Consider the following 26823-nt stretch of genomic DNA (forward strand, 5'->3'; position numbering starts at 1 on the left):
ACTTACACTGAGTCACTGATCCCTCATTCTATTTCAAACCTGCTTTGGTAATAGTTTGACCATGGATCCAATTGATCTTTGTCCTGGACAAGGTCATTGCTGACCTCGGAAGACTCAGCTGACTCCACAGGATGAGTGAGTCTTGAAGTCTGGTTGCTACTGGCTACACTGGAGCTTCTAGAATTATTCGTGGTTTGTGGGGCACATAGATGGCGGCAAAGCTGACTGTTCACCACAGGAGGGGGTGGAGGGCATAAGCTTTTCTTCGAGGGATACCTTTTCTCCCTCTTCTGAGGGACCGGGTTGCCATCTCCTGGTGACTTCGAGCACTGCGCTCAGAGCCCCAAGGCAGCTGTCCAAGTCATCCACTTTATGGGGGTCAAGGGAAGAGAACCGGGAGGTTCTTGACACGGAGAGACCTTGAGGCGTCAGACCCAAGCGCAAAGTTGTTTCTCCCCGTCTGGGTGGCCGGCCAGGAGATCTTCACTGCTCCTGGGCGGGCGGCCCGGGTCGGGGGTAGGCAGTACTGGGCGTAGTCGCCGGACCAGGAGGGAGCGAGTGGCGGAGGCGAGCACCAAAAGTGGCGGCAGGGAGAGGAATCCGAACACAATGAGCGCCGCGGAGCCGCGGTCTGAGAGCAGCGCTCGGCATCGTGGACCCGGAGCTGGATGAACCTGTGGACAGTGGAGGCCGTGCAGTCAAGCAGGGAAGCACTAGAGTGGAGTAGTGGTGAGGGAGGCCTGGAGAACCTAGCTGAGCCTAGAGCTCAGGGTAGAGTCCAGAAAGAAAAGGGTAGGGCTGGGAGGCCTGGAGGTGGAGTCTGGACAGAAATGTGAGAACAGAACCAAGAGAGTTGGTGGTAGCACTTGTGCGTGCTTGGGTGTGTGTTAGGGGGTTCCTTAAGGAAAGGCCAAAGAACCTCCCTGGCTCTCCCAACCCAGTTTTCTTGTCTCCATAAGCGCTGCCTTCCACGTCCCTTACCTGTGTTGACAGCTGATAGTGAGCTCCATCTGTACTGTCACCAGCCAGCATCGTTTCTCTCCATAAGCTTCAGAAAGGGATATAGGGGCCATCTATGTATAGATCAAGCCATGGATGGGGAAAGCCTAGCTAAGGTTAAGAGAGTTGAAGGGCTGTATGTCTGTGTGACAGGGAGGGGTATGAGGAATGGAGAGGCACTGAGGACAGGTGAATCTGACTGTTTTCCTATCTCTACATCAACCTCACTGACCAGGCCCTGGTGCCTCCTGGTACAAAGCTAAGGCGGGGGGAGGGGGGGGGAAGCAAGACAGCTGTTCCCTGAGTAACAAAGAGCCTTTCTTTGACTGCAGCTGGAAGGAGTGTTGGCAAAAGAGGAAGATATATATGTCTCTGATTACAAAGGGGCAGGTCTAAAAGGGGGTAGATTCACCTTCAATCCCAAGGACTTGAACCTCCACAGAACTCACACTTCCCCGGGACTAACCAATGGATACTGCTCACCCTTGAGTGGCATAGGAATCCCAGGTAGACAACTGCAGCTGCTGGCAGCAACACGAGCAGGAAGACTGTCCCAGGTAGCAGCAGATGAAGCAGGAACCCAACTAGAGCCCGGCCAGACAGCACCAGGGTCCTGAGGCCTCGGGTAGCCAGGATAGGTGCCAGGACTGAGATGTGGTAATCAGTAGGCCTTCTTTGGGGTAGCATGGGTGCTGTGTCTGAGGTGACGCCTTCATCCTCTTCCGTGTCTCTTTCCTGCTCACTCATGTCCTGCCGTGGGCCTTGAAGGATGTTTTCCTCAAGATCACACTGGTATTCAGCAGGACTAACCCCCGACCGCTGTAGGCACAGACTAGAGATCTTTTTACCCTCCCCAGGTTTAGTTCACATCTAGATTCTAGCCATCAGATAGTAGACTCTTGTCCAGTTTAGTCTAGCACTGACTAGATCAGTCTCCAGGGCTACACCTCTGCCACAGTTTCCCCTGCTACCTTGTTGGGCCTCTTTGCCAGGCAAAGGCAGGCAGCTCCTATTAGTTCTGGTCAGGACTTACAGAGCTCTTCCCATCTAAGCACTGGGGCCCTCCTTCCCCTCAGCCCACCCTTTCCCATCTTCCAGTTCTCCCAAACAATGGCTTCATTTTACAGATCTTGGCTATGACAGCAGCCCTATCAATAGCTGCTATTTAGGGGTGAATTATCAACTCATTTCCCTGCCGTAGCCCTTGCACTTCCCCTTATCTGACACCAGGTGACTTCATGTTGTGGAGCGATTCACAGGATGACAAGGCTGTACAGTTAGTGCTTATGGCAGATAGTACCTGGCAGATAGCGGAGACCTAATTAACAACAGTTGCAATTACTCTGAACTAAATCCAACCAATCAATGGAAGTATACAACAAGCCTTTCAGATGATGGGTGCATATAGTTCACTGAACCAGCCCTCTTCTGGTCTCCACAGGCACTAGGGATACGTGCAGTACACATACATACACTGGGGCAAAATGTTCATTCCCCGGGCTGGAGAGATGGCTCAGGTGGTTAAAAACACTGACTGCTCTTCCAGAGGGTCCTGAGTTCAAATCCCAACAACCACATGGTGACTCACAAATATCTATAATGGTCATCTGATGACTTTTTCTGTTGTGTCTGAAGACAGTGACAGTGTACTCACATGCATGAAATAAATAAATCTTTTTTAAAAATGTTCATACCCATAAAGTAAAATAAATACATCCCCCCCATTTTTTTTTTTGTTTTACAAGACAGGGTTTCTCTGTGTAGCTCTGACTGTCCTGAACTCATTTTATAGACCATGCTGGCCTTGAACTCAGAAATGTGCCTGCCTCTGCCTCCCAAGTGCTGGGATTAAAAGCATGTGCCACCACTGCCCAGCATTTTTTGTGTGTGTGGGTTTTTTTGAGACAGGGTTTCTCTGTGTAGCCCTGGCTGTCCTGGAACTCACTCTGTAGACCAGGCTGGCCTCGAACTCAGAAATCTGCCTGCCTCTGCCTCCCAAGTGCTGGGATTAAAGGCGTACGCCACCACTGCCCGGCTCATTTTTTTTTTTTAAGATTTATTTTATTTATATGAGTACTCTGTAGCTGTCTTCAGACACACCAGAAGAGGACATCGGATTCCATTACAGACAGTCATGAGCCACCATGTGGTTGCTGGGAATTGAACTCAGGACCTCTAAAGAACAGCCAGTACTCTTAACTGTTGAACCATCTCTTCATCTCTTCAACCCCCCAAAACTTTTAAGTGTTGTAAATTATCTCCTTATTAAGCACACATTCATATATATATATATATACATATATATATATATGTATATATATATATATATTATATATATCACATCTTCTCCCACTGAGGCTACATAGGACAGGGGGACAGGATCTATAGGCAGGGAACAGAGTCAGGTAAGCCCTGCTCTAGTTGCTGGAGAACCTGTATAACAAACCACAACCATCACCAACCAGCCAACCACCTGCTATGCCTCTCAGGACCCTAACGTTTATATACTCTCTGAAAAGTCCCCAGAATTACAAATATCACACGATCACAGAAATTATCCACACCTGGCAAAAACCACACCCCTGTTAAAGCACAACAACAATCATCTCCTATGGAGCAACTCCATATACTTACACCTAGAATCAAAATGAAAACACTATCTTGTAATATTTCTGTGTTTTTCAAAGAAACCAAAACTCCAAAATTGTCAGTACAGGTTGTAAGCAACCTTATAGATGCTGGGAATCTAACCATGGTCCTCCGTAAGAGCAACAAGAGCTCCTAAATGCTGAGCCATTTCTCTAGCCCCTGACATTTTCTTTCTTTCTTTCTTTCTTTCTTTCTTTCTTTCTTTCTTTCTTTCTTTCTTTCTTTCTTTCTCTCTCTCTCTCTCTCTCTCTCTCTCTCTCTCTCTCTCTCTCTCTCTCTCTCTCTCCCTCCTTCCTTCCTTCCTTTCTTTCTTTCTTCTTTTTTTTTTGGGGGGGGGTTTCAAGACAGGGTTTCTCTGTGTAGCCCTGGCTGTCCTGGAACTCACTATGTAGACCAAGCTGGGCTCGAACTCAGAAATCTGCCTGTCTCTGTGATAGTTTGTATATGCTTGATCCAGGGAGTGGCACTATTAGAAGGTGTGGCCCTGTTGGAGTAAGTGTGGCCTTGTTGAAGTATCACTGAGGGTGTGGGCTTTAAGACCCTCATCCTAACTGCCTGGAAGTCAGTATTCTGCTAGGAACCTTCAGATGAAGATATAGAACTCTCAGCTCCTGGGTCCTGCCATATTCCTGCCTTGATGATAATGGATCCATTGGGCAGAACCTCTGAACTTGTAAACTAGCCCTGATTAAATGTTATCCTTATAAGAGTTGCCTTGGTCATGGTGTCTGTTCACAGCATTAACCCTGAGACAACTACTTAACAAACAACAAACAACAACAATACTGCCTCTCAGAGCCATGAATGTTTATGTCAGTCCAGATCTTTGCTTCTTGTTGCTTCTTAAGGAGCATCTACCTTTAGAAGAGAAAGACAGCCATTTAAAATGAACAGACTTTGGCCAGTGAAATGGTCCAAAATGTAGGGGTGTTTGCAGGCAAGCTTGTTTATAACCTGGTAGGAGAAAACTGGCTTCTGCATGCTGTCATCAGACCTCCTCTGGGCACACAACTCCCAACCACACACAAATTAAAAAATATTTGTTCCCAGGTGCTGGGATTAAAGGTGTGTAATACTAAAATCCAGCTAACAACAACAACAAAAAGTAATGGACAGGCTTCTGTTGAGTGCTAAGATGGAAACAACAGGGTCAGAGGCAAAGATTTCTTCAGTTTGGCTGTTAGGCTCTAAGCCCCTGGGAAGTGGCATCTAAATGGACTGGTGAGATCCATTGGGCAGGGCCTCAGAGAGAGGCAGTGGCCCTTCACACAGTTATTTGGAGACTCTTCCTTGTACCACTTGGAAGGGCTGCTGTGGCGAGTCCAAATATGTCTCTTGAGACACTTCATCCTTTGGATAGCTGGAGCTAAATGGACAGATCCATATTGTGTTACCCATTGTTGGACAGGCTTCTCCAGAGAACTACAGGACCTAGCTATTGGGGTCAGCTGGCAAGGCCCTGCTGCCCACATCTAGAATCTGGCCAGGTGGGCAACCCTGCCCTTTCTGTTCCAGGCCCAGAGTCAAGTGCACACATGAATGCCTTGTTCCTACAGGCCCCCTTTCTACCTCCAGACAGGTACTTAGCAGCTGTGTTCCAGAAGCATCCTTGCTTTCTTCTGTACCTTCCAACCCAGACATCTCTTCCCTTTCCTGGCCCGCACTAGCCTGTATTAACCTGTTCTCCAGATGTTTCCCGACCCCACTGTTCAGATATCTGTGGTAAACCTTTTCCTCTTCCAAAGCATCTTATTAGAAAGGAGGATAGAGGGCTGGTGAGATGGCTCAGCGGGGAAGAGCACTGACTGTTCTTCCAAAGGTCCTGAGTTCAAATCCCAGCAACCACATGGTGGTTCACAACCATCCCCAATGAGATCTGACGCCTTCTTCTGGTGTGTCTGAAGACAGCTACAGTGTACTTACACATAATAATAAATAAATCTTTGGGCTGGAGCGAGCAGAGGTCCTGATTTCAATTCCCAGCAACCACATGATGCCTCACAACCACCTGTATAGCTACAGTGTACTCATATATGAAAAATTAATAAATTAATTAAAATAAAGGAGGATAGAACTGTACTGTGTCCCCTCCCCAACCCTGTCTGAAACCAGGAAGAGAGGTGGTTCCAGCCCCAGGTTGGAGTGGGGGCAGGTAGGTCTCAGGGTACCAGGGGGCAAGTCAGAACATATTAAAGTTTGTGTTACTTAGAGAGGAAGTGAGGAAGGAGGGGCTGTCATCCAGGACATGCTCCTACTTGTCCTTCCCAACCTGGCCTGGTCTTTCTTCCTGGGAGTGTTGCCAAGAGCTTTAGTAGTCAGCAAGGGACAAGGTGCTCAGGCTAGGGGAGCTACCTGGCAGGCATAGACTCCCTTCAGATTACTAAATAAACAGTGTCTGGTGGTCTCCGTGTGGTGCAAAAGGAAGCAGTAGTCCTTTGCTCACTCTCTCACCTCCCATTCTGGCCTCCCAGAATGAGGTTAGACTAGAAATAAAATAGAGAGAACCAGAGTCAACCAGAAAACAGAGTTTCTGCACCAGCCCACTCTGGAGGTAATTGGAAGCCACAGCCCTGCAGAAGGATATCTGGGTCCTCCTGATGGCATGGTGACATGGTGACAAGAGACACTTGGTAAGGTGAACCAGCCAGGGCCCTTAGGGTGGACACAGGTTCCTACTTTCCCCCCAGATGGATTCCAGCAGGCTGGAGCAGGAACTACAGTGGATGAAGCTAGTCTGGGAAGAGGCCCCAGCAGACAAGACAGAGGGACCTCTTACATCTCAGGGCTGGAGTACTCTGTTCCAGGCAGTGTGGTGGGGTGCTCCCAGCCTGGTAATGCAGCTACTAAGGCAAGGTGCCAGTGTGGAGGAGAGGTGAGCTTCCTAACTAGCCCTAGACTCTTTCTCTGGCTGGGGCTGAACGTCTGGGCAGTATTATGACTTCTTTCGCACCCCACAGGGATCTCACAGGTAGGACTCCGCTCCATCTGGCTGTGATGCGAGGGCACGCACCACTGGTCCGCCTGCTGTTGCAGCGTGGGGCTCCAGCAGGTGCAGTAGACCACACAGGACGCACACCATTGCACGAGGCTGCCTGGCATGGGCACTCGAACGTGGCAGAACTATTGCTGCGACGTGGGGCCTCAGCAGTTGCATGCTCTCAAACGGGCCTCACACCCCTGCATGGGGCTGCTGCTCTGGGCTGTACGCTACTGTCTATATGCCTCATGGCAGCTCCAGGTCCAGGCCCTGATGTGAAAGACGTAAGAGGTTGGACTGCCACGCACTGGGCAGCGGCTTGTGGGCAACTTCCAGTGCTGGAGCTGCTGACTGCCGGAGGCAACGTAGACCTGGACAGTGCCCTGCTGGTATCGGCAATAGCTGGAAGTGCATCAGCGTTGAGGCTTCTCCTGACACTGGGGGCAAAGGTGGACACCCAGGACAGTACAGGAGCCACTGCACTTGGCGTGGCAGCTGGCTTAGGCCACCACCAAGTAGGTCCAGCCTTCATCTGCAATGACTATGCCAGAGTCAAAGGGCCTCATCCCCTACCCTTAATAAGGTAATAGGACCAAGGTAATAGGCCCTTTCTCCCGTCTTCTTCCTTTTCTTTTCCAGGACATTGAGGTGCTGCTGGGTCATGGTGCAAACCCAAATATCAGGGACAGGAACAAGCGCTCTGCACTCCACAGAGCTGCCACTGGTGGATACCTACGTGTTACACAGCTGCTGGTGGCTAAGGGCATTGAAGTGGATGCTCGAGACTCTCTGGGCCTCACCCCTCTGCACTATGCTGCTCAGCGAGGCCACGTAGACGTTGTCAGCCATCTCCTGGACAGGGGTGCACAAGTCAATGCTGCTGGCTGGCTCCACAAGACTCCTCTGCACCTTGCCGCTGAGTGTGGCCACAGCGCCACTGTGACGCTTTTGCTGAGCCGAGGAGCCAACTCTACCTTGAGGACACAGTGGGGTGAAGTGGCCCAGATCCCATAGGGTGTCTGCTCCAGGCACTGCCTGATTTCCTGTACTGACCAATCTTCTTAGAAACTACAGAAAGATAAGAAACATAGAGCTGTACTTCTAACAAAATTAAGAGTTTGGTTATAGAGAATATCTTTTTTGTTAAGATTTGTTTACCAAGATTGCTACACATTATATTATAGTCTCCTATCAAAAGGATTATAATTCTGCCAGATAACCCTGATTAGCACCTTACAAAACTGGGGTTAGAGAGATGGCTCAGCGGTTAAGAGCATTGACTGCTCTTCCGAAGGTCATGAGTTCAAATCCCAGCAACCACATGATGGCTCACAACCATCCATAACGAGATCTGACTCTCTCTTCTGGAGTGTCTGAAGACAGCTGCAGTGTACTTTACATATAATAAATAAATAAATAAATCTTTAAAAAAACCTTAAAAACTGGCTTATTTTGAAATAATTGCGACAATATTTTTTTGCTGTGTAAACCTCCCATTTGTTCAAAATGTTCACGCTCGCCATTCCAGCTCTGTAAAACATGTTTAATGAACACAGACCTGGCAGTCCTCTAGATGTGTTGGGGACCTCATATCAGCTGGTCCAGTGTTTGAGAGATCTCGGGGGTCCAGATTAATTGAGACTGCTGGTCCTCCTACAGGGTTGTCTGTCTTCTCAGCTTCTTTCAGCCTTCCCTAATTCAACAACAGGGATCAGCCACTTCTGTCCATTGTTTGGGTGCATGCACCTAACCCTCAAGAAACTGGAACTCCAAGGAATTTAGAGGTCAGGTGGGGTGGGGGTGGGGACATCCACATGGAGACAGGGCATGGGGAGGAGGTATGGGATATGGAATAGTCAGAGGGTGTATGGGGGGGAGATAAAATATGGAGTGTAAAAAAATAAATTAATTTTAAAAAACATGTTTAAATGCTTAAAATGTAAGTTGGTCCTGGAACCTAAATGAGATTTACAGATGACAGTGCACACGAAATGTTATAGCTCAAAATCTACATAAGCTGCAAAGAATTTCTGTTGAGGAGTGGTGTCTCTTTGGGTGTTAGCCAGAACCCATTATTAAAGCCTCCTTCTATTAGTCCCTGAATTCTTGGAGTAAATTATGGTTGTTATTGGTGCAGTTAACCTGTTGGTTCACTGACAGCCACAGCCCCTACCATCCCTGAGCTTCCTTCTGTGAAGCCAAGCTTTTTTGGCCATAACAGGACAAGAAGACTCCTGACTCCTCCTTCTTTGGAGAGAGACCACCTCTTCTTGGAAAGAGAAGGTGTCAATGGTGGCTTGATATCTGCCCTGAAGAGTATAAGTTCTCAGCGCTAGCCTCCTCTACATACATACTGGTGGGGTTGAGTCTTGGCAACAGATTTGACTAAAACCTCATGGTTCCACCTCTGTCTGTTCACTGTGGGGGTTCCCCCTTACCCCTGCTGTACATGGAGATGTTCTGTTTATATTTGTCTTTCACATTAGTTTCTTTTCTTTTTTTTATCTCTGTGATAAGATACTTGAAAGAAGTGACTTCTGGTTCATAGTTTCATGTCTATAAACATGGCTCCGTTGGCAAAATGCTTGCTTAGCATGCAATGTTAATGAGAACTCCTTGAAGGCTGTGTGTACCTTCAAAGGCTGACTGACAGAACTGCAATGATGTAGAGCTGCTGGAACGTTGCTGGTCCAGATTACTTTATCTCAAGCTAGCTTTAGCCCCTGAATAGCTAGCTATTTCTTGCCCACCTCTGTGTTAGAACTAGCAATCTGTGAATCATAGAAACATTTTGGAATTAACTTAGTAGTCCATTAGCTTTGTAGAGAGAACCTCTTATAAGTATCACCTGTCGATAAAAAAGCATATTGCCAACAAGCTGAGACAGGAAACAGGTGGTGAGACATCCGGCATGGATAGAGAGGATTCTGGGAAATAGCAAGAGGCAAGGGGGAGATTCACTCCGGAACGCTGAGGAAACAAATGTAAGAAGATGAAGAGAGGAAACCAACCACGTAGCTGAACCCAGGTTAGAATAAAAGGGATAATAAGAGCAAGTCAGAGAACAAGCCCATGCTGGTAGTTTAGGCATTTTTATAGATCAGGCTGGCAGGAACCCATTGCAAACTTCCTGTCTTGAACTACAGAGCACTAGAGTTACAGATGTAAATCACTATGCCCAAACCCTGTCTCAACACCCCCCCCCCAAAAAAAATCACTATGCCCAGTTTGGAAATTTCTTTGGACTTTTCTGGAATTCTCATAGTAGATCAAACTGGTCTTCAACTTACAGAAATCTATCTGCCTCTGTTTCCTAAGCTCTGAGATTAAAAGTGTGTGCTCCAACAACTAGCACAGAAAGCTCTTCTTCTTCTTCTTCTTCTTCTTTTTAAAGATTTATTTATTTATTTTATGTAAGTACACTGTAGCTGTCTTCAAACACACCAGAATAGGGCATCCGATCTCTTTACAGATGGTTGGGAACCACCATGTGGTTGCTAGGATTTGAACTCAGGACCTCTGGAAGAGCAGTCAGTGCTCTTAACCGCTGAACCATCTCTCTAGCCCCAGAAAACTCTTCTTAAAGTAGAATGCCAAGCAAATGTGGAAGGGATGGAAAACTCAGAAAATGAATATTCAAATTTTTGTGCTTGAATCTGATGAGGGACAGAACATTTACATCATCTTAAAATGCCAAGGAAGTGTTGCTTAAACATCTTGTGCAAGATAGCATCTGTTACCCAATTGCCTACCATAGCTAGTAAAGTCATGGAAACTGCTCACTTCCACCCAACACACCACCTTGTTCTTGGGCTTTCTTGGCTTCAGAACTATTAGGTTTGTGATGTTCTAACAGACCCCCATCTCCTTTCCTCTTCTAAGGGTGTTATGCACTATGCTTTAAAGGTTTCTTTATCAGGAGATAAGGACTAACATGACAAATGTTTTTACAATTGACTGAATTCACAGATTTCTATTGCCAGATACTGAGGACACAATATAATTTCTGTGCTGTTAGGTCAAAACTGTATACCCCTGTTTCATAAGAACAAAACAAAACAACTTGATTCTAAGCATGAGGGAACAGGTAAACTCAGATGGAAGACTACAATTGTTGGACTGAACTCTTCAAGAATCCCATGTTAATGAAAGACATCAAGAAAAAAATCACACACACACACACACACACACACACACACACACAGAGAGAGAGAGAGAGAGAGAGAGAGAGAGAGAGAGAGAGAGAGAGAGATCAAACAAGCTCTTCAAGGGCAGTAAATAAATCAGCTGGACTGATTCCTGTACAGAAAGAAAAGCTATAAAAGATATCTAGCAAAAGTTGCATATGGACCCTAGGCAAGGTCAAGTCTATTTAACCTTTTCCCACCATGACTCTTTTTCACTAGAGAAAAATTTTATATGATTCTGGGTGTTTTGGAATTAATATGCCTTCTCAGTGAAAAACTACTATAGCACTTAGAGATAATGAGGAACACCTTTTAAATAATAGTGTATGACTTTTTCTGGGTAATGCATAAATCCAGCCAGCTTATATAGTTTCATGGCTCCAAGTAATACTTTGAGCTTAAAATTAAACAGGTTTTGCAGCAACAGAAGTTCCAAGGTTTGGTTGTTTGGACAAGTGGAGAGATTTATAATGTAAAACTATTATCACAGTTATGTCTAGACAGACCAGGCTTCTTTTCCCAGACAATTGTTAACTAGGTCATCTTTCCTGCCTCGCAGAATTATGATCTGGATAAGAGAACCAGGACTTAATGGTGGCCCTTATCCAGTTCTGTCCCTTTGAACTGTCCCATAAAACCATGCTCTTTGATATGGTAATGGGCCCAATGGGCAACTGTGAGACAGGGCTGTCTCATTTTGTTATGGGAATAGCAACCAATTGCTGCCAATCTTAGTGAACAAATCTTTGTTTTTTAACAAAATTATTTTTATTTTACTATTTTATGTGTATGGGTATTTTGTCAGTATGTATACATGTCTGTGTAGTTAATGTTTTCAGGAACCACTAAGGTCAGAAGAGAGCATTGAATTCCCTGGAACAGAGCTAAAGAAAATTGTGAGCAGTCATGTGGGTGGGGGCTGGGAATTGAACCTAGATCCTCTGGAAGAGCAGAAAGTATTCTTCATTACAGATTCACCTGTCCAACCCTGCTAGTGAACAAATCTTAACAGAAACATATTTGCAATAAAACCTTTTTCCTCTTTTGGTTTTGAGTTTTTCAAGCCAACCTTAGCTATCCTGGGACTCATTCTGTAGACCAGGCTGGTCTGGAACTCAGAGATCCACTTGCTTCTGCCTCCCAAGTGCTGGGATTAAAGGCTTGTACTACCACTGCCCATCTCTATAAAGTGTAGCTGACCTTTGCTTCTTCGTGAGTTCTTCTTTTCCCACCCTTTATCCACCCTGGTTCTACCCTCTATCACTAGATAGGAAAGAAAGAAGGAGAGAGAAAGGAGAGGGAGAGAGAGGAGAGAGAGAGAGAGAGAGAGAGAGAGAGAGAGAGAGAGAGAGAGATCCCTGAATCTAATTTTTTTTCTTGTTTCTTATTTGAGCATAACTACTAATAAACCACAATGACCACCAACCACCAACCCTGCCTCTAGGGCTCCTAACATTTATATACTCTGAAAAGTTCCCGGAATTCTAAATGTCACACAATCACAGAAACTATCTGTAGCTGGCAAAATCATGCCTCTGCTAGAGCACGAGGCAAATCATAGTTAGATGCTGCAGACAGTCCAAAGCAGTCCCTTAATCCCACACCTGGGGTTAAAAGAAAATCACATATATGTCTGTGTTTTTAAAGAAACTAAAATTGTACAGAGAAACTTGTGTGCAATGTATAGAAGCATCACCTGTCAGTAAAATGCTGTTGTTCTGTCAGCTTAGGAACAACATAGGGAGTTAGAAGTTCTGGTACAGATACAGGATTCTGGAATAGAGTCAGGCATGGGGAGGATTCACCCTGAACTCTGAGGAAGACGGTTGCATGAAACTGAAGGAGAGGTAACTAGTCACATGGCATGACTTAGATTAGTTAAATAGGAAAATTGAGTTATGACGTGGTAGAAAGGAGCCAAAGCTATTGACCTAAACATTTATTCATATATAAGAGTCTTGGAGTCATTATTTCAGGGAACTTGGATGCTGGGGATGTTACGGGAAATATTAAAAAATGACCTGCTAACCCTCCGCAATGCCAGAGCACACTCCTGTGCTCCTGCTAACTGCAGCACAGGGCTCCCTCCTGCCCAGCCATCTCTCTGGAGGTCCCTCACTAGCCATCTCTCTGGTGGGGTGGAGGGGGCCCAGAGGAGGCGCCGAGTTCATCTCGCTACCACACAACGCCCCACACACCCCATGATCTGCCTCCTCACCACCTAATTACTCGGTAGAATCAAGAATGCTTGCCAGGTAGTGGTTGCACACACCTTTAATCCCAGCACATGGGAGGCAGAGGTAGGCAGATTTCTGAGTTTTAGGTCAGCCTGGTCTATAGAGTGAGTTCCAGGACAGCCAGGGCTATACAGAGAAACCCTGTCTTGAAACACCAAAAAAAAAAAAAAAAAAAAAAAAAAAGACTCTTAATGCTTAGTTAACCATTTATATATTAATGTATAAATAATATTACAATTTACAAGATGCCAATAAAATAATTTTAGAGCCAATTGATAATGATAAAAGCTTTATCCCAAAATAAAAACATAGCTATTTGTGGCTAGTAAATGCCATGCAGGTTCACGTCCAAAGCCATCTCAGTTGTCCTCCATTCTCCTCCTGTGGCCTGTCTGTCTCCCCAACTCCTAGCTCTGCCTCCCTTTTCCTGTCCAATCACAGGCCTTCCACTGCCTTAATGTGATTGGACAGAGAAAATTCTGCAACAGGTGGGAGAGCCCACAGATGCACAAAATTCCAGAATTCTCACTACAGTAAGGTTAATGTTTTATTTTTTATTATTTTTTAAGACAAGGTCCTGGCTGTCCTGGCACTCACTCTGTAGACCAGGGTGGCCTCGAACTCAGAAATCTGCCTGCCTCTGCCTCCCAAGTGCTGGGATTAAAGGCCTGTACCACCACCGCCTAAGTTAATGTTTTATTTAAAAAAATTATTGTTTTGTGTGTGGTTGTATGGCTGTACACCATTTGCATATAGAGCCTTGGAGACTGGAAGAGGGTGTTGGATTCTTGGAACTGGAGTTGTGGATGGTTATGAACCACCATATGGGTACTGGTAATTGATCTTATGTCCTCTGTAAAAACAAGTACTCTTAACTACTGCACCATATCTACAGTCCCAGTAAACATACATTTTAATTATGTTAGAAGTAATTTTCCTTTCTACAGTTTCTAAAAACTCTAGTTAATATGCTACTCATCCTTGAGCACTCCTTTAGCCAAATTCTACTTAATGCAGCTTAATATTGTCTTTTGTTTTGTTTTGTTTTTTTGGGTTTTTGGATTTGGTTTTTTTGAATCAGGGTTTCTCTGTATAGCCCTGGCTGTTCTGGAACTTACTTTGTAGACCAGGCTGGCCTCGAACTCAGAAATCTGCCTGCCTCTGCCTCCTAGAGTGCTGGGATTACAGGAGTGCTTCACCACCACCTGGCAATATTGTCTTTAAAAAAAAAGATTTATTTAATATATCTAAGTACACTGTAGCTGTCTTCAGACACTCCAAAAGAGGGCATCCAATCCCATTACAGATGGTTGTGAGCCACCATGTGGTTGGTGGGATTTGAACTCCCGACCTCTGGTCAGTGCTCTTAACCGCTGAGCCATCTCTCCAGCCCCAGCTTATTATTTTCTAAACACATTTAGTAGATCCTGTATGACATTGTTATTAGTTCATAAACATATATGAAGTAGCCAGGTGGTGGTAGCCTGTTTCGAAAAAAACAAAACAAAACCAAAAAAACCCCAACATATATAAAGTAAGTCTGCCAGGCATGGTGGCGCACACCTGTAGTCCCAGCACTTGGGAGGCAGAGGCAGGTGGATTTCTGAGTTTGAGGCCAGCCTAGTCTACAGAGTGAGTTCCAGGACAGCCAGGGCTACACAGAGAAACCCTGTCTCAAAACAAAAACAAAAACAAAATATATGAAGTAAGTCTACAAATCAAACTTATTAATAATATATCATACAGATATTTGTTTTTATTAATTGTTTTATTTCTTTATTTTCAGGAGTTCACTGGTCTCCATAGGTGGCCTAGAACTAACTATGTAAACCAGGCTGGCCTCCAATGCACAGAGATTTGCCTGCATTCACCTTCTGAGTATTTGGCTTAAAGGCCTCTGCCATTAGACCTGACTATTTCATTTAAAAAAAAAAAAAATATATATATAGTATATGTATATATGTGTATTCCTACCTGAGTGGGATATAGACACTGAAGTGGCCACCTCCTGTAGTCAGGCAGGATTTCTAGAGTCTTGACGCAGGAGTGGGACATGAACCCTCCCACAAAACCTTCAATCCAAAATTTGTCCTGCCTACAAGATGTGCAGAGATAAAGATAGAGCTGAGATTGAGGGAACAGCCAATTAATGACTTGAAACCTACCCCATCCATGTGAAAGAGCCCGCCCCCACCCATGACTGCTAATGATACTCTGCTATGCTTACAGACACGAACCAGCACAACTGTCTTCTGAGAGGCTTCATCCAAAAGCAGATGGAAACAGATGCTAAACATCAGGCAGAACTCAGGAGTCTTATGTAAGAGTTGGGGATAGAACTTAGCAAGCTGGAGGAGTCAAGAACACCTTAAGACCTATATAATCAATTAATGTGGGTCCATTGGGGTTCACAAAGACTGACCCATCAACCAAAGAGCATGCAAGGACTGGACCTAGGCACCCTACATATTTGTAGCAAATGTGCAAGCTTGCTCTTCATGTGGTTCCCCTAAAAAGTAGAACAGGGGTTGACTTGGACTTTGTTTCCTGCCATTGGATCCCTTTCCTGTTGGCATTCTTACTTGGACTTCGTGGTTGGGCTTCAGTGGGAGAGGATGTACCTAGTCCTGTTGGGACTAGATGTCCTAGGGTTGGGTGGTACCCAAGGGGAGTGGGTGATAGTGGGAGGGATTTGTAAGGGTGGGACTGGGAGGAGGGGGTGTTGCCATCTGGATGTAAAGTGAATACAAAAAATAAGTTATTGAAAAAATGAAGAAAAAACCAAAAGAAACTGCAAAAGAGCATGAAAAACACTCAGAGACATACTTATACAAACAAAACCGATATAAACTCAAAATCAGAAACCATAATTGTTTGGTTTCAGACCCTGGGACAGGGAATTCGGGTGTATATTTTACGTATCAAAGCAGACCTGGCCTCCAGGTTCTCCCAGCATCCCTCAGTCCCTACCTGGCATACCCTGCCCCCACCCTTAAACTTTCCAGTCCAGGGGCTGGGCTGCCCTTCCATCAGAGGCTCCTTCCTATATAAGTCAGGCATTTTGGCCACTCCTCTTCTCTCTCAATCCTTTGGGCCAGTGAATTCACCAAGAGCAGCGTCCCAATAAACCTGCCTTTAATATGTTCTAATCTGACTTGAATTGACTCATTTCACCTGTGAAGAAATAACCTATCATCAATAATATATATAAGCAGGGGCTAGAGAGATGGCTCAGTGGTTAAGGGCACTGACTGCTCTTCTGAAGGTCCTGAGTTCAAATTCCAGCAACCACATGGTGGCTCACAACCATGTGTAATGAGATCTGATGCCCTCTTCTGGTGTGTCTGGAGACAGCTATAGTGTACTTAGATATAATAATAAATACATTTTTTTGTTTTGTTTTGTTTTTTGGTTTTGTTTTTCAAGACAGGGTTTCTCTGTGTAGCCCTGGCTGTCCTGGAACTCACTCTGTAAACCAGGCTGGCCTCGAACTCAGAAATCTGCCTGCCTCTGCCTCCCAAGTGCTGGGATTACAGGTATGTGCCACCACCACCCGGCATAATAAATAAATCTTAAAAAAATAATAATATATAAGCAAAAGAACGGTAAAGTTTGTTAAAAATGCCCAACAAAACAATATGAGACAAAAATTCTGCCAAAATACCTTTGAATGTGTTTTCTGTTAGCCATCTGGACATGGGGCCTACCTTAAGATGTGGTTTTTATACTGTTTAAGACTTCCCTGGAAAAATTGTTTTTCCTTTAGGAGCAGCTGTTAGTTGGAGATAGTTTCTTGGTTGGCGGTGAGAGTTCATGTCTACTTCCCCATTTGGAACCTGACAGATATTTGTTTACTTTGATGTTTTTGAGATAGGGTTTCTCTGAGCCCTGGCTGTCTTGTACTCACTGTCTTGAGCAGTCTGTAGACTAGACTGCCTCAAACTCAAAAGAACCACCTGCCACTGCCTCCCAAGTGCTGGGATTAAAGGTGTGGGCCTCCATCCGCCACACCACCACCATTTGTTATCATTCCTTCTATCCTACCTTCTAGGTAGGCCTGGCTTGCTATAAAAGGAACTGTTTGGCTTCTTTTTGCTTTCTGTTCATTTTCTCTCCTCCCACCTCCCCTCTCTCTTTCCACATGAATATACATTCATTTTTTTGTTTGTTTTTGTTGATTTACCTTTTTGAGACATGGTTTTCCTGCTTCTGCCCTCCAAGTGCTGAGATTAAAGTAGCCACCACCAGCCTAGTGTTGTTTGAAGCAGAATCATTCCATGTAGCCCCAGCTCTCCTAAAATTCTCTATGTCAATCAGGCTGGCCTGCAATTCAGAGATTATCCTGTGTTTGCCTTCCCATGTACTAGGATTAAAGGCTTTTACCACCATGCCAAAAGTATTTTTTTTTAAATCCCATGTACGTGGGTGTTTTGCATGCCTATCTGTGCACCTCATGTGTTCAAAGTGGCTAAGGAGGCCAGAAAAAGGTGACAGATCATTTAGAACTGTAGCTGAGCCTTTTCTGAAGCTCCTGTAAATAACTTTTGGTTTTTCTGGGGGGGCGGGGGGAAGGTTGGTGTTTTGAGGTAGGGTTTCTCTGTGTAGCCCTGGCTGTTCTGTAGACCAGGCTGGCCTTGAACTCAAGAGATGCACATTCCTCTGCCCCCTGAGTGTTTGGAATCGAAGGCATTTGCCACCATCTGGTTTGGTAGCCAACTTCTTAGTCCGAGTTCTGAGTAAAGCTGACGAATTAGCTAAATTCTGCTGTTCTTTTTTTTTTTATTATTAAGATTTATGTATTTATTTTATGTATATAAGTACACCATTGCTCTTTTCAGACATACACCAGAAGAGGGCATCAGATCCCATTACGGATGGTTGTGAGCCACCATGTAGTTGCTGGGAATTGAACTCGGGATCTCTGGAAGAGCAGTCTGTGCTCTTAACCACTGAGCCTTCTCTCCAGCCCAAAATTCTGCTGTTCTTAAGAGTTGACTGTGAGTCCCACTCTGACTGTCAGCTTCTCCTTCATCTCGGTAGTGCTTGTATCTACCACAAGTCCGGCAGCTCAGCCCTCCAATCCCCGGAGCTTGGCCTTCTGTACCTGCGGGAGGGTGGGCTTCATCCCCAGGACACATCTTCAGGAGAGTAGATACCGTTGTTCATTTGAGCCTGGACTCAGACTAGCTGTCTTTAGAATGGGTTTACTTGATTTAATTTCTGTTACTTTCATTTTGGGTCGATCGTTTCCCACACAAGAGTTCTTTGATCGTTTCTGTAAGTCTGATTTCCGTCAACTTCATCACCATACCATGGCCCCTCCAGCTTAAGATATCAGCTCTAACCATTCACCCGCGTGCGGACCATCTGGCACAGCGGAACTCCGGCAGCGAGTCTAGAGACGTGCCGGAAGGCAGTGCTCACACACATCCGGTAGGGCTGGCCTTACTGACCGTTGACCCGGAAGTGCTTATGGCTGCTCCTCGGGATTCTGGAGCCCATCATGGTCTTCCTTACGACGCGCCTCTGGCTGCGGAACCGCCTCACTGACCGCTATTGGCGGGTTCAGGAGGTGCTGAAACACGCTCGGGTGAGTGCGCATGTCGGGGTCGGAGGTGTGTGTGTGTGTGTGTGTGTGTGTGTGTATGTGTATGAGAGAGAGAGAGAGAGAGAGAGAGAGAGGTGCCACGTTCCATCCGGACACCCTTCTTTCTTTTTCTTCACCCAGCATTTTAGGGGAAGGAAGAATCGCTGCTACCGGCTGGCAGTCAGGGCAGTGACCAGAGCCTTCGTTAAGTGTACGAAGTCCCGCAGACTTAAGAAGCGGAACCTGAGGACCGTAAGCGTTGCCCCTGGCAGCCCGACCCTAATCCCCAGCTTGTCCTTCATCTCCCTGGAGCTAGGCTCTCTTCCTCACCGGGCTTCAGGAGCTCAGCCCCCCCCCCCCCCCCCCCGGAGCTTCGCCTTCTGTATCCACAGGACATTGGCTTTCATCCTTTGGGATTTCCCTTTACATCTTTGGGGAAAAAAAGCTATGTGATGTTTTCCTGTCATTGTGAAAGCTGTACTTGTGGCCTGGGTCATAGTTCTTGTAAATACTTTTGAGCTAAGTCAACGGCCATAAGAAATGTCATTTCTGACCTTGACAGTAAGAAAGTGTTCCCTAAAGGAACAGCAGATAAGAGGACATGCTGGTCTATATCAACTCAAAACAGTCTATACTTCATACTTCTAGCTCCAAGGGATCTGACCCATTTTGGTCTTCACGTGCACCCACCTACACACAGCCTCACAGGACATATCCAAATGTATACAAATTTTTTAAAAAATCGCTAACCTGAATGTGGGTACAGCATGCTGATTGTGTTCCCTGTGTGGATCTTGTTTTGGGCTTCTGTTCTGTTCTCAGCTGCACAGTCCTTTGGGGTAGAGTGGTGCTGCCTTGGGACCTGGTGATTTGTTCAGGCCCAAAGTGTACTGTAGTGTTGTGAACACATTTATTGGATGTGAACATTTGCTGCCACTGATAAGGGCCTGGATCAGTCCTGGTCAGCCTGAGATTTTTTAGGAATGCACACACTTACTTTGAAGGATCTACTCTGAACGTGCTGAATCAGGCTTTTGAAAGAGATCCCAACAATTTGTGTTAACAAACTTCCAGGGATTCTAATACAGTAACTTTAGGGACTACTGTACCTTTGTAAAGAATGCTTAAAAACCCTATCTGGGAAAAAAAAATGCTTAAAGAGCCTCCCCTCCCCCAAAAAAGCTCAAAACAAAAACAAAACCTACTGATATCTATAATGTGTAAGAACAGAGGCACATATACTGAAGAAATCTACAGTTGCTCATCTTCTGGCAAGAGTCACTTTGATTCATTCTTCTAGATTTGTCTATGCCTTTCCAGACAGATGTTAAGGTGTTTATCAGTGCATAGAACAGACTCTACTAATCCAATCAAGCCAGCTCTTCTAAGAACCAACCCTTCATGGAGTTGAATTTGCTGTGTTTCTATGTCTGCCACAGAAACTCAGTCTTTGTCTTATTGGTACATACAAATAGTTTGTAGTGGCTGGTTTCCTTGTCTGTTTTGACTGAGAAGAAGGCAGTACTGAGATCGAATGAACCTAGGGCCTTGAACATGCTGGGCATGGATTCTCTGTGTGTGCATGTACTCAGGCAAATGCTCAAATGTGGAGGCTCGAGGGTTATTTTCAGGAGTTTGTTTTTGCCTTCTGCCTTGTTGAGGCAGAATCTGCCTTGCTCTTCCTACTGTAGTCTGTACTTTAAGCTTCCTGGCCCATGAAGTTCTGGCTCAACTATAGGAGTGCTAGGATCACAGGTGTATGTTACTGCATCCACCTTTTTGTGTTCCGGGTCAACAGGATTGCACAGTAATGTGAACCATCTCTGTGGCCTGTGAATTTTGGAGCTATATCCCCAGTCATTTTTATATGCATGTGCGGTGTATAGAGGTCAACTTGAAGTGTAATTCCTCAGCCATCACCTTTTTTTTTGTTTTTTGAGGTGAAGACTCTAATTGGGACATGAACCTGCTAGGGTACCTGGTCTGCAAGCTTTCTGAGGCTCAACTTGAACTCATGCTCTTGCCCAGGCTTGTAGTCATGCCTCAGCTGTACTTCGGGCTGGAGTTACAGAACTACCCTACCAGGCCTAGCTTTACCTGTCTGCCTGTATTTTTATTTGTTTGTTTGTTTGTGTTTGTTTGTTGCTTTTGCGATAGAATCTCACCAGTTGGTGGTGGTGGTGATGGTGGTGTGAGCCTTTAATCCCAGCACTTGGGAGGCAGAGGCAGGTGGATTTCCAGTTTGAGGCCAGCCTGGTCTATAGAGTGAGTTCCAAGACAGCCAGTGCTACAACAGAGAAACCCTGTCTTGAAAAAAACCAAAAAAAAAAAAAAAAAAAAAAAAAAGAGAGAGAGAGAGAGAGAGACAGAATCTCACCATATACCCTACCTGAGAGAGAGAGAGACAGACAGACAGACAGAATCTCGCCATATACCCCTACCTGCTCTGAAACTCAATGGGTAGACCAGGCTGGCCTTGAACTCAGAAATCTGCCTACCTCTGCCTCCCAAGTGCTGGGATTAAAGGAGTGTGCCACCACTGCCTGGCTTGTTTCTCATTTATAAAGGAACTTTTTGTTTTACTTTTTGTGTTTTGTGTTGTGTTGTTGAGATAGGATCTTACTGTGTAGTTCTGGGTATCCTGAAACTTGCAATGTATACCAAGTTGGCCTCTAAGTCACAGAGACCTGCCTTCTTCTGCCTCCTGAGTGGGATTAGAGGATTGTACCATCAAGACATCAGTATGTAACCTGGGCTGGCTGTAACCCCTCGAATGCTGCCTGCTTGTGATTCATAGTAGAGCTTGTCTGTATGAAATAGATGAACCTTTGCTGTTGTTTTTTCTAAAAGCCTGTTTTCATGAGAAGAAGCATCTTTTCTTCTTATTTTATAAGCACTTTTTAGTGCAGTCAGAACCTTTGCTATAAACAAGATACAGATGCAACATTCAGAAATGAATATCAAACCATCCTGGAGTCAAGTGTAGTGGTACAGACCTTTACTCTCAGCACTAGAGAGGCAGAGGCAAGCAAATTTTTGTGAGTTTGAAGCCAGCCTGATTTACATAGTGAGTTCCCGAACATCCAAAGACACATAGTAAAACCCAGTTTCAAAAAAAAAAAAAAGAAAGAAAGAAAGTAAATCAGTATTAAACATCTCAATGCTTTAATTCTAGCTCTGGATTAATCGAATTACAGCTGCCTCCCAGGAACATGGCTTACAGTACCCTGCATTTATTAGTAACTTAATTAAGGTAAGTTGAAACCTTATCAAGGTGTTGGGTGTGTAAAGGAATCATGCCATCAGATGTGAGCCTGGTAGTAGTCCATGGGGTAAACATTAGTGCCTAGGGCTGTATGCTAAACTACTTTCTGGGTGAAGTTCTGACAACCTACCTGCTTTCAACAGGCCCTGTTAATTGTTTGGCATACTGTGAGCAGAGCAAGTCATACAGTTGCCAATGTGGATGTGTCTGTAATTAAAGGGAAGAGGGAGAAAACTGATTTTAATTTTAGAATTCGGGGGGGCTTTTTGTTTGTTTGCTTATTTATATTTTTATGTACAGAAGTCATTTTGCCTATATGTATGTCTGTGCACTACATCTGTGGATGCCAGAAGAGAGCATTGGGTCCCTAAGTTACAGATGATTGTAAACTGCCATGTAGGTACTGGGAATCAATCTAAGTCCTCTGGAGGAGGAGTGAGTGCTCTTAACTGCTGAGCAGTCTCTCTAGCTGCCCATGGTTTTTCTTTTCAAAGAGTCCAGTAGTGGGCATTCCACTTCCACTTTATCACAGACATGGTTCTAGTGCTTTATAAGGGTCCTCTGGGTGATCTGAGGCAATATTATATCCTCCATTTTACTTATGTGGGCCTGAAGTTCAGAAAGTAAATTTAAAGTCACAGGTCTTCAGGGTGTGATGGTGCATGCCTTTAGTCCAAACACTTGGGAGGCAGAGGCAGATGGATCTTTGTGAGTTTGAGGCCAGCATGATTTAGGTAGTAAGTTTCAGGACAACCAGAGCTACATAATAGAGAGACTTTGGGGGAAAGCGGTCGGGGGAGAGAGGGAGGGAGGGAGGGGGAAAGAATCAGTCACATGTCACACAGTAGAGTCGACTCAGTGCTTGAAAACAGTATTTAATATACACAGCCCATTCCCCTTCTTGTTTTCTGAAATCACCTGTTACTTGTGTCATCTTTGCTAGGGTTAAAACCCAGGGCCTTATACATATTATTTCTACCATTCAGTTACGCTCCCAGGCTTATAGCCTCTCTTCTGAGCCAGAGCCTCACCTTGAAATCACCTGCGTCTGTCAACCCTGTAGTCTTACTCGATAGAAGTCACAGATTAATGAGTTTATATTTCTCTAAAGTACAGTAAAGAGTTAGCCGAGGCCAGAAGTTTTAGTGCCCAGGCGACCACTGACCCTAACCACGGGACCTGGGCCTTTGCTGGCTCTTTCATGTTACAACCTCTAGCAGTGTCCTTCCGTGTCCTCACTCATATTTATCCTACAGAATCCTGCTATGTTCTCCATGCAAGATGTTCCTGCTGTGCCTTTCCCACAGTTCCCAAGTGTTTCACACTAGTAGAGTGTGACTGGCTACTCTAGACTCAGTAGAGGTCTTGTGGCTGCCTCCTCCTGTCTGTTCCAACATGATATCTCCTGTATTATATTGAAGTAGTTTCGTTTTGTTGGTTTGTTATTGTTTTTTGAGATAGGGCATTCTTTAGCTGGCCTGGAACTTACAGGCCTGTCAATGGCTCTCCAGTGCTGGAAATAAAGGCATGTGCCACCATACCTAGTTTTCTCAAGTGGTTTCTGATGCTTACTATAGGCTGTGGTTCTTTGTCTTTTCAGTGCCAGGTGGAGCTCAACAGGAAAGTACTTGTGGACCTGGCCATCTATGAACCAAAGACGTTTAAATCTTTGGCTGCTTTGGCTAAGAGGAGGCAGCAGGAAGGATTTGCTGCAGCTTTGGGAGATGGAAAGGAGCCGGAAGGTATCTTTTCCAGAGTGGTACAGTACCACTGAAGGCTGCAGTGCTATAGAAACTGTTATAAACAAGCTAGGACCAAGGTCAAGAGGATTGTCACCAGTAAGTCTGATTTGTATTTATTTACATTTTAGTAACAGGCCTGAGACGACAGGTTTTTACTCAGTGACACAGCCCCAAACTGTTCTGTAAAGATTGTATAAATAAAGCCTTTGTAGTATTGAATTTGTGAGTCATTTCCTGGCATCAAGTAATCCACATTTAGGGATCTAAAGCTTCTATACTGCCCATCGATTTGCCCTCATTGGCTGCCTGTTATGGGAAAGACTGAATGGTAGTAGTAGGATTCAGCTCTCATGCTCCTTTTCCTTTTAAAGTAGGGTAGTAGTATCACCCCTCCCCCAGTTGGTCTACTTTAAGTACTGTAAACATGTTTATATTAACCTCTTTTGGTCTTTTCCTTGTGTGTGTGTGTGGCATGGACCCAGGAGCTCATAGTTGAGCCCCTTGCTGCTTCTCTTTCCATGCTCCCATTTGGGTACAAATCAGGGGAATATGTCCCATTATCAGGAATGTGATGTTCTTGGTCTCAGTTTGAAAGAATGTGTCAGCTTCAGAGGGGGTTGGAGGGTGCTTCCAAACTTATGTAGCTAGATCTTTTCATAAGACTGCTCTGTAAGGTTAAAGAATAAATTCTGGACAATCATGTTAGCAGCAGCACCTCAGCAGCTCTGTTCATGATGCTGTATGACGTAGACTCTTTCTTCTCTCTCTCTCTCTCTCTCTCTCTCTCTCTCTCTCTATTTATTTATTATATGTAAATACACTGTAGTTGTACCATCAAAGCCATTTCCTGGAAACAAAACCCAGCAAACCCTGACAATAACGCTTTTCCTTGATTTATTCCATTCTTTCTTCTAGCTAAGACAGTATTCCTGAGATGTGAACAAACGGGTACTCACCCCAGAGAGGGAACCATTGACTGACCAAAGTAAGGATACTACTAAAGTCCAATTGGTGTACTAGAGTGTTTATCAGGATTACTTAAGGGAACAGAAATGACTCAACAGCATACCACAGCATGAGTGATAGCTCATAAAAACTGGAGTACATTGCACAGTTTATAGGCAGCCCAGTGGGTTCAAGAGTGTCTCTTCCAAGCACCTTGGCTTGTTTGAGAGTCTCTCAATAGTCCTTACAATTGATAACATGACATTCTTGAGGAGCGTACCTATCAGTTTCAGGAACATCCTGAAGTTATTTTATTAACCTTTGAAAAAACAAAAAAGTACCACAGTGTCTTGAGTTTTTAAATAGCCCTGGCTGTTTGTTCTGGAACTCACTTTGTAGATCAGACTCCCATTGGACTCATAGATCAGCCTGCCTCTGCCTCCTGAGTGTTGGGACTATAGGCATATGCCACCATGCCCAGCTACTTCTGTCATAAAAAGTATACCTACAGGGCAGAATGTTTTATTTCCTTTAAGACCATCCTTTTTCTGAACTAGTTTCCATTTCATGATTAAATGTTTTATCTTTGGGGAAATTGTTAATTGCCAGCCACATTTATATAAGAAAGGTCCAGATCTATTTTGTGAGTCCCCTACTACAGAAGCTGTAGTGTCTGTCTCTACCTCCAGTTGGAACCATGTTGTACTATAGTGACACCATCCCTCATCTTAGGCCACCAGTTGCTTACAAGTCATTTTGAGCTCTTCCCTTGGACTCAGTACACACTTCTGGCACAATACATAACTAATCAAGTCCAAAGTTCCCTCCTATAATTTGTGTTGTTGTGGACAATTTCATGTACTTCAAGAGTGATTCTGAGTTACTGATCTCTTGCCTCTACCTCCCACATGCTGGAATTATAGGTACCTACCATGTCTAGTTTCTGGGATTCAGGGTATTAAAGGCAGGGCTTCATGCATACTATAGAAGCTAACAGTTATAACAGTTACTCAGTTATATTCCCAGTCCCTAAAGATCATTTGGATCTGTCCTCTATCATCACTGTAGGCAACCTTAAGTTTGGCTTCTATCTGCTGAGGATTCCTACAAGGCTTTTTTGACTTTTTCATCAGCCTAAAAGTCACTGCACTAGGTATTTGTGTCTTGTTTACACAAGCATATGCTCAACACTTTGCCACAGTGTTCAATACATATGACTCATTATTTAGCCAATGGTTATTGAATGTTGTTTGAGTGTTGTTTTCTACTTCACACAATAAAGACAAGATACTGCAAATCACTCGAGTTGTAACCAAGCATCCCTCTCTAGCATAGGTTTCTCTTCCTGATGGATATAACAGTCATCTCCAGTACCAGAGTCTGGGTTGAGTAACTAGAGCCAACAATCTTTTCTAATCCTTGGGCCAGCTTCAGTTTAGGGAATGGGCAAACAGACCAGGCAGTGACATTTGTGCCTACCTTAGAGCTGCAGCCTAGGGGTGGAACAGATGGACAGCAGCAGTGTGGCCTTTACAGTGAGAGGACTGAGGGTGAGATCTTTGTGGGATCTGCGTAGGAATGGAATCAAATCACCCCACTACAGCTGGACTATGGAATACTGACTTGGCAGCCTTGTTGGCGGCTCAACATACCTGAATCTGACCTATCTAGGGACCGCCTTAAACTCTAGTTCCTCCCATTTTTCCCTCTTACCAAACCTGGCCAAAATCTTGTCGAAATCTTGAGATAACTGAGCAGTGAGTGACAAGTAATAACCACATCTACTGTGTAGTAGCAGTACTGTTTTGGGTGAAACTAGGCAGGTCAGGAATATTAATAAATATTGTCTCTAGGGTCAAACCTTTTCGCTTTGATCTTCAAGGTCCCCAGCCATTTTCTGGCCTGTATTTACTGCAGAAGATTGTTGGGGGGGGGGGTCCCCATTAAGAAAGATTATGTATGAGTACTCTGCATTTCTGCCTGCATGGCAGAAGAGGATAGCAGATTCCATTATAATGGTTGCAAGCCATGTTGTCGTTGCTGGAACTCAGGATCTCTGCTGAGCCATCTCTCCAGCCCCTTCATCTGTACTTTTTTGTTTGTTTAGGGTTTTGTTTGCGACAGGGTTTCTCAGTGTAACAGCCATAGCTGTCCTGGAACTCAAGCTGTAGAGAGGCCGACCTTGAACTCAGAGATACGCCTGCCTCTGTCTCTCAAGTGCTGGAATTAAAGGTA

The 26823-nt window shown here is 44.8% G+C and overlaps 3 protein-coding genes across 3 annotated transcripts; 2 read left to right on the top strand and 1 right to left on the bottom strand.

Annotated features, from left to right (window-relative positions):
• On the bottom strand, positions 1-2825 carry Tmem88b (transmembrane protein 88B). The gene is made up of 2 exons (XM_052178419.1): positions 1483-2825; positions 1-674 (listed from the first exon to the last, which is right to left on the bottom strand). Exons 1-2 carry the CDS (start codon positions 1744-1746, stop codon positions 429-431), a joined length of 510 nt encoding a protein of 169 aa, XP_052034379.1. The 5' UTR covers positions 1747-2825; the 3' UTR covers positions 1-428.
• A 3510-nt stretch (positions 2826-6335) lies between these two features.
• On the top strand, positions 6336-7639 carry Ankrd65 (ankyrin repeat domain 65). The gene is made up of 3 exons (XM_052178418.1): positions 6336-6520; positions 6606-7140; positions 7265-7639. The coding sequence occupies exons 1-3, from the start codon at positions 6336-6338 to the stop codon at positions 7637-7639; spliced, it is 1095 nt and encodes a 364-aa protein (XP_052034378.1).
• Positions 7640-18506: 10867 nt separating this feature from the next.
• On the top strand, positions 18507-23862 carry Mrpl20 (mitochondrial ribosomal protein L20). Its single transcript, XM_052178416.1, has 4 exons — positions 18507-18639; positions 18778-18888; positions 21812-21889; positions 23502-23862. Exons 1-4 carry the CDS (start codon positions 18553-18555, stop codon positions 23673-23675), a joined length of 450 nt encoding a protein of 149 aa, XP_052034376.1. The 5' UTR covers positions 18507-18552; the 3' UTR covers positions 23676-23862.
• Positions 23863-26823: the final 2961 nt, after the last annotated feature.

Source organism: Apodemus sylvaticus, chromosome 3 (genome assembly GCF_947179515.1).
Source record: "Apodemus sylvaticus chromosome 3, mApoSyl1.1, whole genome shotgun sequence".
Lineage (NCBI taxonomy): Eukaryota > Metazoa > Chordata > Mammalia > Rodentia > Muridae > Apodemus > Apodemus sylvaticus.

Bases quoted from the DNA above. Each gene is read 5' to 3' on its own strand.
- Tmem88b (XM_052178419.1), bottom strand. From the start codon at position 1,746: ATGAGTGAGCAGGAAAGAGACACGGAAGAGGATGAAGGCGTCACCTCA. The intron at 675-1,482 runs GTGAGCAGTATC...CACTGTCCACAG, and splicing joins GATTCCTATGCCACTCAAGG to GTTCATCCAGCTCCGGGTCC.
- Ankrd65 (XM_052178418.1), top strand. From the start codon at position 6,336: ATGGATTCCAGCAGGCTGGAGCAGGAACTACAGTGGATGAAGCTAGTC. The intron at 6,521-6,605 runs GTGAGCTTCCTA...CGCACCCCACAG, and splicing joins GGTGCCAGTGTGGAGGAGAG to GGATCTCACAGGTAGGACTC. The intron at 7,141-7,264 runs GTAGGTCCAGCC...TTTCTTTTCCAG, and splicing joins CTGGCTTAGGCCACCACCAA to GACATTGAGGTGCTGCTGGG.
- Mrpl20 (XM_052178416.1), top strand. From the start codon at position 18,553: ATGGTCTTCCTTACGACGCGCCTCTGGCTGCGGAACCGCCTCACTGAC. The intron at 18,640-18,777 runs GTGAGTGCGCAT...TTCTTCACCCAG, and splicing joins AGGTGCTGAAACACGCTCGG to CATTTTAGGGGAAGGAAGAA. The intron at 18,889-21,811 runs GTAAGCGTTGCC...CTTTAATTCTAG, and splicing joins AGAAGCGGAACCTGAGGACC to CTCTGGATTAATCGAATTAC.